The following is an 11,809-nucleotide window of genomic DNA, read 5'->3' on the forward strand; positions in this document are numbered from 1 at the left end:
TACTCTCTAAAGGGTTCACAATGGGCAAGGTTGACACCACTCTATTCATCAAGAAGATTGGAAAAGATCTATTTGTGTTGCAAATCTATGTATATGACATCATATTTGGATCAACCAATCAAGATTTTTGTGAAGAATTTGGAAAGATGATGGCTAATGAGTTTGAGATGTCCATGATTGGAGAATTGAGTTACTTCCTTGGTCTTCAAATCAAGCAATTGAAGAATGGTACATTTGTGAGTCAAGGCAAGTACATCAAGGACATGATCAAGAAGTTTGGCATGAGTGATAGTAAAGCCATTAGTACACCAATGGGAACAAATGGCAACTTGGATAGTGATGCAAGTGGAAATATGGTGGATCAAAAGTTGTATCGGTCTATGATTGGAAGCCTACTCTATGTGACTGCATCAAGGCCGGATGTCATGTTTAGTGTATGCATGTGTGCAAGATTTCAAGCCTCACCAAGAGAAAGTCATTTGAAGGCTACAAAGAGAATATTGAGGTACTTGAAGCATACACAAAATGTTGGTTTGTGGTATCCCAAAGGAGCAAAGTTTGAGCTAGTTGGTTACTCCGACTCGGATTATGCGGGATGCAAGGTTGAAAGGAAAAGCACCTCAAGCACATGTCAATTGTTGGGAAGATCACTTGTTTCATGGTCATCAAAGAAGCAAAATAGTGTTGCATTATCAACCGCCGAAGCCGAATACATATCCGCCGGTAGTTGTTGTGCACAAATACTTTGGATGAAGGCCACCTTGAATGACTTTGGAATCAAGTTCAAGAAAGTGCCATTGCTATGTGACAATGAGAGTGCAATCAAATTGACCAACAATCCGGTTCAACATGCAAGAACAAAGCACATTGATGTCTGCCACCATTTCATAAGAGACCACCAATAAAAAGGGGACATTTGCATTGAGAGTATAGGCACCGAAGATCAACTTGACGATATATTCACCAAGCCATTGGATGAGAAGAGGTTTTGCAAGCTAAGGAATGAGTTGAACATATTGGATTTCTCAAATATGTGTTGATGCACCCCCCACTTATATGACATGCCTCTCCTTCGAGCAATCCAAGGTAAAAGTTGATTGGCATGGCATACATCTTTGCTAAGGACATGTTTAGTGCATCTAGTCATCTCTTATTTTATTAGGCTCATTCAAGAAAATCAAATGAATTTGATGATTGTATGGTACCACTATTGCTTCTATGTTTGACTTGATCTAGTGGTAGCATATGACATGTTTGTGGGCTTGTAAACCTAGTGTTTAATCTAGAAAATGAACTATAAGTGTTTAACTCAACATGGTACAAGATAACCCTTATTTGGAGGTGTGAAGAAGCTTGTCCTTGGATCAAACCGAGTTAAATATCTTTGGCAAATGATCTAGTTTGAACCAAATTTGGAAATATGATCCTCACCCCATTGATTGACATTGATAATCTTAACCTATCTACATTTTAAACCTTTGAGGTCATTGATGACAAAGGGGGAGAAGTAGTTACAAAGATAGTAGACAAAGGGGAGAGAAACAAACATATTAGTACATGGAGAGAAAAACAAGATATTAGTGTACTAAGATCATGAAAAGACAACAAAGGGGGAGAACTTGATATAGAGAGAGATATGATAAAGGAAAGGGATCAATTAAAATTTTGAGCACACAAGTAGGGGGAGCAAGCTCATGAACTTGTATGGTGCATTTGAATGTGCATTTTATATGTTTGCTTGCATGGCACAAGTTTTAAACTTAAATATCCATGCTTGTGTGGTATATGCTAGTTGTAGGTTTGAATGATAAAATAAAAATCTAGCATGAATAGGTTATCTCATGATTTCATTTCCAAGTATTTTTCAAGTGGTATCTAGCTAACCATAGTGCTTCCAAGTATATCCATGTGGTATGGAGCTAACCATGGTGCTAAGGATGGTATATTGGTGTACTCCGATTGGTATCATGCTTCAAAGGTCCATCTTTTATACCTTACCATCATTTGGTAGACATTGTCTCCTATATTTCCTATCTAATCATATGTGCAAGCTACAATCCAAACTCTTAGCACATATGTAGGGGGGGAAATTGCTACCATATGGAGTTCATAAAACTTGTCTATATCCTTTTACACATAGTAAACATGCTTGGGCAAGCAACATGGATTCAATCGAATTTTAATTCATATCTTTGTATAAGGGTTGTCATCAATTACCAAAAAGGGGGAGATTGAAAGCTCTAGTTTGGTTTTGGTAAATTGATGAAACCCTAAGTGCTAACCTAGTTTATCAAGTGATCATGAGATAGGTAGCACACTCCAAGTGGTGAAGCATATGAAGATCATTACATGATGATGGTGACGCCATGATGATGATCAAGTGCTTGGATTTGAAAAGAAGAAAGAGAAAAACAAAAAGCTCAAGGCAAAAGTATAAATTGTAGGAGCTATTTTGTTTTGGTGATCAAGACACTTAGAGAGTGTGATCACATTTAGGTTTGATAGCCGTACTATTAAGAGGGTTGAAACTCGTATCGAAATGCAGTTGTCAAAGTGCCACTAGATGCTCTAACTCATTGCATATGCATTTTGGATCTAGTGGAATGCTAACACCCTTGAAAATGTTTGTGAAAATATGCTAACACATGTGCACAAGGTGATACACTTGGTGGTTGGCACATTTGAGCAAGGGTGAAGAAGATAGAGGTGAAAAGGAGTTAGTCACGCTGGTCACAGAGTGACCGGACGCTGGTTTCTAAAGGACCGGCGCGTCCAGTCAAATGAGCCAGTGAAGATGCTGGCGTCGGTCAACTGACCGGACGCTGGGTCTGAAACTGACCGGACGCTAGAGGCTGTGTCCGGTCGTGTTGACGTGGCTGCACGGAAGATCAGGGTGACTGATCGGACGCGTCCGGTCGTGAAATATCGTTTCTAGAACATTACTAGAAACGACCGGACACTGAGGCTCCAGCGTCCGGTCAGTTGTGCTACAGTGTCCGGTCAGTTCTCGACCGTTGAGATCGGATGAACAACATTCGAAGAGAGGGGACACATGGCGTGAATCACGTGACCAGACGCTGAGGTCCAGCGTTCGGTCAGTATGACCGGAGCGTCCGGTCACTCCGTGTTGTGCCCAGTGAAGGGGTACAACTGCTCTATTTCATGGGGGCTTCTATTTAAGCCCCATGGCCGGTTCAAGCTCACTCTCTTGGCCATTTGCATTGACATAGCAACCTTATGAGCTTAGCCAAAGCCCTTCCACTCATCTCCATCATTGATTCATCATCTTTGTGAGATTGAGAGGGAATCCAAGTGCATTGCTTGAGTGATTGCATCTAGAGGCACTTGGTGTTTGTGTTTCGCTGCAGGATTCGCTTGTTACTCTTGGTGGTTGCCGCCACCTAGACGGCTTAGAGCAGCGAGGATCGTTGAGTGGAGGGTGGTGATTGTCTCCGGCTCCGATCATGGTGATTGTGAGGGGTTCTTGACCTTTCCCCAGCGGAGAGACAAAAGGTACTCTAGTGGATTGCTCGTGGCTTGTGTGATCCTCATCTTGTGTTAGTTGTGCGGCACCCTATTGAGGGTTTGGCGTGTGATGCCAATTAGCGCGTGAACCTCCAAGTGAGTGAATCGCCACAACGAGGACTAGCTTACCGGCAAGCAAGTGAACCTCGGTAAAAAATCATTGTGTTCATCATTTGATTCCGAGGTGATTGGTCTTCATTGTTATTCATTCTTGTGATTGATTGGCTCCTTCCACGACACGGCGCTATAACCTTATTGCTCACTCTCTTTACATCCCCGCAAACTAGTTGTCAAGCTCTTTAGAATAGTTAGTTGTGAGAGCTTGTTAGTTTGGTTAGTGTGGCTCTTTAGTTAGCATTTGAGAGCACACTAACTTAGTGTTGTGATATATCTATTGTGTGGATAAATACTATCAAACTAGAATTGTGGTAGGTGACTTGCATTTTTAATAGGCTAGCGCAATACTTGCTTCACCTTATAATTATCTAACCGTTTTGTTAAGTGTTGTTGTTGTAGAAATTTTTATTAGGCTATTCACCCCCCTCTAGCCATTAGGACCTTTCAACAACACTAACAGAAAAATGATTTTTTCGTCGGGTTTTTCTTTTTTCTGTGAGGAATAATGCACAAAAATTTTATTTTTAATTTGGCCTAACATAATTTTTCTGTGCATGTAAGACCGACAGTAAAATTGTTTCTGACGGTGAACCGACAGAAAAAATTGATTTTTCTGTCATTCTATTTCTATGGGTAATTTTCTGACGGTACACCGTTGGAAAAACTTTTTTCTGTCGGTATTCACATTTTTCTGTGGGTTTTTGCACACACAGAAGTATTAGAGTTTCCAGTAGTGTATCCTGCTTCCACGGTCCCCCCAGCCTGAGCATCCAATTCAATTATTTGCTCTCGGTTGTGTGTGTTCTTGCTCTCGGCTTGCTAACTCTTGAGAAGATCTTCAATCCTTCATCCATTCTACTTTCTAAATGTTAGCAACTTCATCTTCTAATCTTTTATTGTTAATAATGTAGCTCATTTCATGGTTCAGAAATAAATAGAGAAATTTAATGGTGGATTTTATTTATACGTCATTTCTACGTAACCTTAAACATTTGTAATGATTTAGATCTTTGTTTTATGTTTTGAAACAAACTCGCTAAGTCTCTTTATTCATGCACACTCGGTTCAGTGCCATCGCGAACCACAATTTCAGATACAAAACTAGGGAGGGGATCAAGCCAAACTTGAGGTTGATCAGGATCCTAACCAAGATTCAGGTGTAGTTCTTGACGAGAGTTAACAATCATTAAAATAAATTATGTGCTAACAAGTTGGTGCAAAATGGATGCAAAATGTTTAACCTTGACACATTTTATATGTTTCTCTAATATATATATTGCATGTTCCGTAAAAAAATATATATTGCATGGTATTTATATGTGGTTCTATATTTATTTGGAAGTTTTTTTCAATTTTTTATTTCATTGAAGTTTAAGCCACACATATCTACTGTTGGGCCTGGGCGCAACCCCTTTCGCTAGGCTCTCCCCATTTGCACGACACCAACGCCCAATAAACACTATGCACAAGTTATATGGCAGTGCTATTTGCTTATTCTCCCCTGAATGCACCCATACACTAGCTATTATAGCTAGCGAAACTTGTGGTATGCATGAATACTGGAAACAAATAATCAGTTAACACTCCATGTAGATCAAACCAAGCCATTTAATAATTTGCTGGCGGCATTAGCATGCTGCTGCATGGATCACAGACAAGCATACATTGTGTCCAATACAGTCAATGAAACTGAAAACCAACACTTGCACACCATGGGGTTTGGTTCTGTGGAGGCATCAAACCCAGCCTCTTATTTCAGTTTTCGAGTGCACACGCGCGCACACATAACCGGTCAAACCAAACCAAAGCAAAGGAGGATACATCAGTCGGCCTCTCTCTGAAGAGAGATACACACAAATTCACACATACCGGTATCAAGCACACTGCACACTGCACACACACACACCAACTTGGTTGATGCAAAGCCAAGTAGGTAGCTAGCATCAGAGACCAAATTATTTTCATTCTTGTCTTGAGAGAAAACACACCGAAGACTTGGCAAGCAACTTGGTTGACCACAGCAGCATCAGTACTGCTATTGCTATATATGGAAGCATACCCAGTGGCAGAGAAAGCACTGTCGTCGTCATCCCGTCGATCCAACACCAGATGAATCTACAGAGAGTGATCCAATCCAACATCAGCACACACAGAACATGAAACAAAATTAACTTGAAATAAATTACTACAAATAATTAAGGGGAGGAAGTTGCTTGATCACGTGTGTACGTACCAGGAGAAGAAGGAAGCCAGCAGCAAGTAGGTGATCACGTCGGCTATCTCAGCGGAGAACCGTGATCCTCAGGTGACGCCTCTTGTAGTACTTGGAGTGTCTCGGCTGGAAGAGGGAGGGGTGGTGGCCAGACTCCATCCCATCCCACTCCAGCTTATCCCACCAATCCTTCTCGCAGTCCACGGCCACAGGGCGGCCATCTTCACGGCGGCGACTGTCAGTGGCCGGGAGACGCCTCAGGCCCCAGCAGCCTCTGATATAGATGGTCTCGAGCTTGGGAGCAAACATCTTTGCCTCACAGATCTGTTGCAAACTGATGAGATCATACAGGTATAGGCTCTTGAGGTTTGGGAATCCCAGCATGCCTTTTTCATGTCCGGCTGCTATTTTCTCTAGGAACTGTTGCTCCACGAGGAAGACCTGCTTGAGATCACCGCAGCAGTGTATCTGAAGGGTCTCCAGCACCATGGATAAGGTATTGTTCGAAGCCATCGGGAGGACATATCTGAGCCTCGGGCAGACGTGCAGATGAATAGCCCGCAGTTGTGTGAACGATAAATCACTTGCAAACAACCTTGGATTTCTTGGTCTGCTCCAAATAGAACGGGCCATCAATAGATGAGCCGCCCAAAAGATTTCCAAATTAGAAAAGCAGCTCCAGTAATAGTTAGTGGCGAAGACAGTATCCAACTTTGGGCATCTCTCCACGCGGCACCACTTGAGTCCATTCATTATTGGGCCGTCAAGGCCATCACCGTCTTGATCAAATTCCCTAAAAATGTGTTGAGGCGCAACACTGGTGATGGAAGAACTGTCGTGCACGTGCAACGACTGCACACTGTCCATCACATTACGTATTGCATCCCTTGCCCGCGTGCTGGACTTGTCGGTGACGTCACTAATTCCCTCGCCAATGTCCATGTGCAAGTCTAGTGGCAGAAATTGCGCTGAGCTGCTGCTACTGCTGATATCGATCTTTGCAGATATCTGTTCAATGCTGATGTCATGGTACGTTAATGACTTGGGCAGAGACAGAGCAGCAGCTAGCTGTCCAGTGCTATAATGACTGTCCATCTTTTCCTTGTGGCAGCCTCTTCCATCATCATCGCTGGTAGATGACAAGCAGAGATTCAACTTATCACATTGAATGGTTTCCCATGTCCAAAGAAACTCCAAGGACTGAAGGAACCTCATGTCTGCAGCGGCAACAGATGCATGGAAATACTCGTTTACTTCGTCCTGCTGGTAGACCATCAAAGAACAATCACGTGACCATGTTGGTTTTCTGTTGTCCACCTCTCCTCCTCTTGCCCGAGTGTCAATGCACAACAGCCTTAGTTTGTACATTTCGGTTTTGGGCCAAGAAATTGAGCGGAGCTGTCCGCATCCCATCAAGAAGAGCCGCTGAAGATTTTTTACTTCAACCACCTCTCCAAGGTCAAGGATTTTGATTGCTGTGTGCGAGAGGTCCAGCTCCTCAAGGTTTGGCAGTGACCCACGCAGTATAAAGTTTGCTAGTCTTACACACCCAGCCAAGCTGATGTAAGATATTTCAACATTCTTCTTCTTGAGATCCTCATCTTCTCGTGCGGTATTCAATGAGAATGATTCAAGTGATGGAGGGAGTTGTTGAGGGCCAACATGCTCCAACCCAACACAACCATCTAGAATCAGTGTCTTGAGGCTTGTTGCACCCGAAAGGCTCGGCAAGACTTGTATGGTGCTGTTCCCAGATAGGTCAAGGAGCTCCAGATTCACCATAGTCATGAATTCATCTCTTATTTCTGTCTCCCAAGGGTTTGTGGGCTCAACTACTTGGAGCTTGTGAAGGTTCGGCAGGCGTCTCCATGCAAGGTTGCTGGTCCAAATCCTTCCGTTGGTTATATGAACCTCTCTAATGTCTGTAGCCACCACTTGCTCTTCTGTTTCTGGGGGGAAAGCCAATGGCCAATCCGTGTGGCATACATCTAGCACCCATAGCCGCTGAAAAATTTCCACCGCTGGTTCACCTGTTTTCTCCTCCTCCTCCTCCCCATGTTGTAGTCCATCCATGCATCTATCCAGTCCAAGGAATCTTAAGTTGTGGCAGCAATGGAATGGAGGTGATGAAAAGCTGAAGGTACATCCAGATAACTTCAGCACCCGGAGTTGATTTGCTTTATGGAACTTGTCACTAGGTAGTGATACTGCTTGTGGACTTGACTTTTTGGATCCATAGAACAGGGTTGTTGCCTCTGGAGGAACCTCTTTGAAATATGATTCAGTAATAGAAATCCATTGTTTCGAGGAACCGCTTTCCACAGACCCCATAAGCTCTGCATTGGATGAGTAGTCTTCTAGTCTTATATGCTGCTGCAGAGCGTGAGCAACCTCCCATGTCTGGTTGTCCTGTCCTCCTCCTATGATCCCATCGCAAACCCAGTAGCAGGAAGCATGGGTTGCCCAGTTGTAGTCAATCATCTTATTACCTTGGTTATTCAATGACAATAGGTACAAGCAACACTCTGTGGCTATTTTAGGTGTAACTCCAAGGCCAAGCTTATGCATGTGCAAAGCGATTTCTCTAGCCTCTTCCTCAAGGTGTGCATTCCAATTGCTGTTACGGCCATGGTAAGCAAAAAGAAAAAGGTGTGAAGCATCTACGTTTTCATGAATTTCTCTATTGAGACGAAGCCGTCCTCTGAAGGTCCACAATACCTTAGTATTGAAGATTTCAGGTTGCGGAATGCCACAGCTAGTCAAGTCAACCATGCCATCACTTCCATTGAGAAAGACAACTAACCATCTGTACTGTAGTAGGTAACGAGTTATTGCTGCCATGACGCCTCTAACCTCAGCTCTGGAGCCATGGTCTACCCCACTGAAATCGTCCTCCTCGTCTTGCGCGTCAATGGCCACTACCTGTTGAGTGAGCTTGAGCTTGTCTGCGATCACCCTTTGCAATGCTCTTCGGCTCTTCCACATCGAACAGTCAATGTGGATGATCCTGTCGAATTTCTCTCGTAAAGATGGTGGAGGCTGCTCTGCAATAGCTCTAAGCACCGCAGAAGCGCCCAGTCCAAGCCATCCGTCGAAGTACATGACCTGAGGTGCATCGTTGCTTGTGTCCTCTAAGTAAGGAGATATTTGTTGTACTGCCGTCTTGACATCGACCGCCAAAATCCTCTGCATTTTTTATGCCAACAATTAACTAGTTAAGAAGGCCACTCTCGCTCCACAAACACACAGTAACTAGCACAAGGAGCAGAGTACTAGTTTAGATCTTTCTTTTTCTTCTTCTTTTTTTTTCTTTGGTCGGAACTTAACATGTGGTCAAAAGCAAATAAACTAATATGATATATTTAAGAATTAATTGTTGCACCGATGAAGAAAAATATTTGTGCACAAGGTTTTAAGAATTAACCGATCAAGATGTTTTATTTTCTAGGACGGCTAATCTTATCGGCCCCCACTCTAATTCAAATAGAATTCAGGTACTGCTTGCCACCCTTGTCTCACATGGCTGCCGCCACCACTCGCCGAGCTCCTGCCCGCCGCATGGGGCCTCCAATGTTGTACCATCACGTAGGGCGATGGTGGTGACCACCATCACAGCCCTGAGCGCTGCCATTGGCACCGTCTTCTATCGACGCTACAACGCACGATCCACTCAGCCAAACCGGCCGGCTGCAGCATATCGCAGCTTTGGTCCACAATGGCGGGGATCCGGTCCCCCTCCGTGCCGATCCAGCTTCCACCACGTTGCTGCCCTGCCTAGGTCGTGGCTGCAAGCTGTCCATACTTATCTATAGCTTGGAGTGAGAAGAGAGAGAGAGAGGAAAGAATGGATGGGGAAAGGGCGTGGGAAGTTGACGACAGGCAGCCCACGACTGAATTTGGACGAGAGATGCCACGTGAGGGGCTTTTTATTTACATTATTACATATAGCAAGAATAAATGCTACAGTACTTAGAGTAGAATACAAAATTACAGATATATACTAGGTATGTTTCTCATCTCTCCACTCATTTTTTGACAGTGATTATTGCAAAAACAAAATTATTAAATATATAACTAGTTGTGATTATACAGGTTTATGTTCCCAAAGTACACACTATATTTCCAATGGAGTGGGTGCGTGTTTGTGGTGTTGGGGGTTGGGGATATACCATTGATATACCGAAGAAGCTCCAAAGGTCTAGCCCATCTCTAATCCATGGCTTCTAGATGGATCTCCACTCCCTAATGCAAGCCCATTTACAAGATCAAATTAAAGTTAATTATAAGTGCGTCCGCCGGTGTGAACATGCACACATCTCTCTCTCTCTATTCTTCAAAAGCATGTATAGAGAGGGAGAGAGAAAAAATGGTGCCAAATAGTAGTAACAACCATATATGAAATTAAGAAGCATAGAAGTCGTTGTTCGTACCTTGGCAACTAGCTACAGTGTATGTATATACAAAATCCTGAGCTGCGAATCGGAGAACACAATGCAAGAAACGGTGGTGCTGTCTGCTGTGTATATTTTTCTGAGGTGTGTGCTGATCAGCGAGAGGTAGCGGACAGAGGAGAGGTAGTACTATGCGTGCTCTGCCTGCGATAAGCTTGTAACTATTGGCATTGGCATCAAGAAAAAAGAAAAATGCAGCCGGGTGCTCTTTGCTTGGGGCTGGAACCAAAGAATAAAGATGGAAGTATAGCTGTCGTTGTCCTGCAAAGTGCAAACTCAAGTACGTAGCTTGCACAGATGACATATCTCAAATGCAGCATAATTAACGTTTTGATCACAGTCTAAGCTTAATTAACGTTTTGATCACAGTTTAAGAATGACCCATATTTGGTTTGCCCGAGTTACTGGCTCATTCATGCATGTCTGTACTTTTTAAATCTTATTGTCACTTAACCTTTGTCCCAAGTAAAAATTTTCTTACCTTGACCATATTTTTAGAGGGAGAATATTATATTTATTGGATCAATAAATTCAAATAAATACACTATATAGACATACTTCATGGGGAATTTATTAAGGGAACTAATTTGATATTATAGATACTAATACAATTTTTTTATAAACTTAATCAAAGTTAAAAGTTTCACTTAGGATAAAGCAAAAATAAACTATAATTTGGAACGTGAGAGGGTATCGAGCCAGACTAATAAAGTAACAAGTACCACTCACTATGCTCATCAAATCAGCATGGCAGAGATGCACATAATGGTATGTCACGTTCCATTGCCTTAATCTTGCTTTACCAATCTTGACCATCACTAGGCTCCATTTTTGCACCTACCCACGCTTTTACCAATCCCAGCGGTAAGTCTGTATCTTTGACAAAGGGTAAGGCTACAACCATGCTATTTGAAGAGTTGAGGTCCTGCACTTTTCGCCCACCAGACACGAATTTCCTCTTTGTCAGTGCATTCTACATAAAGTGGACACCAAGGCAGCCATGACAAGGCCTTTACAATGTCCTACTCCAGTCCCAACTCTGCACCTGCTAGGTATCACAACAAAGCAGAGCATAGCATCCAGCTCAGGCTTCGCCTTTTGTGCACTAGGCTATGACCCTTATTTACAAACACAGTAAATATATGAAAACAGTGGTCAAAGATAAATTCGCCCGCTTCCCATTAACCAACAATCTCGGTACTACTGCTCAACCAAATAGAATGACTGCCACGGGGGGGGGGGTAGATAGTGGCTACTTGAAAGCACCAGGATCCTGACAAGCAACCGGCTGGAATCAGGGAGCACTGCCATTCAGGCATTCAGCTTTGCCGCCCCTCTGCATGATAAAGCTCCCCGACGACGCCACAACCATTGTGAGTATTGCCAACCGGCCTAATCTTTACTTCTTTTATCTGCGAGCAATTATAGTTGCAAAACAAAATGCCACGTCAGTGGAAGGTCATTTACTGGCATTCTATTGAATCTATGCCTGCTAATGGGTTAA

General features: G+C 43.1%; 1 protein-coding gene across 1 annotated transcript; it reads right to left on the reverse strand.

Moving 5' to 3' along the window:
* Positions 1–5,464: 5,464 nt before the first annotated feature.
* On the reverse strand, positions 5,465–10,071 carry LOC136502314 (uncharacterized). Its single transcript, XM_066497764.1, has 3 exons — positions 10,024–10,071; positions 5,876–9,040; positions 5,465–5,757 (listed from the first exon to the last, which is right to left on the reverse strand). The coding sequence occupies exons 1-2, from the start codon at positions 10,024–10,026 to the stop codon at positions 5,924–5,926; spliced, it is 3,120 nt and encodes a 1,039-aa protein (XP_066353861.1). The 5' UTR covers positions 10,027–10,071; the 3' UTR covers positions 5,465–5,757; positions 5,876–5,923.
* Positions 10,072–11,809: the final 1,738 nt, after the last annotated feature.

Source organism: Miscanthus floridulus, chromosome 13 (genome assembly GCF_019320115.1).
Source record: "Miscanthus floridulus cultivar M001 chromosome 13, ASM1932011v1, whole genome shotgun sequence".
NCBI classification, from domain to species: domain Eukaryota; kingdom Viridiplantae; phylum Streptophyta; class Magnoliopsida; order Poales; family Poaceae; genus Miscanthus; species Miscanthus floridulus.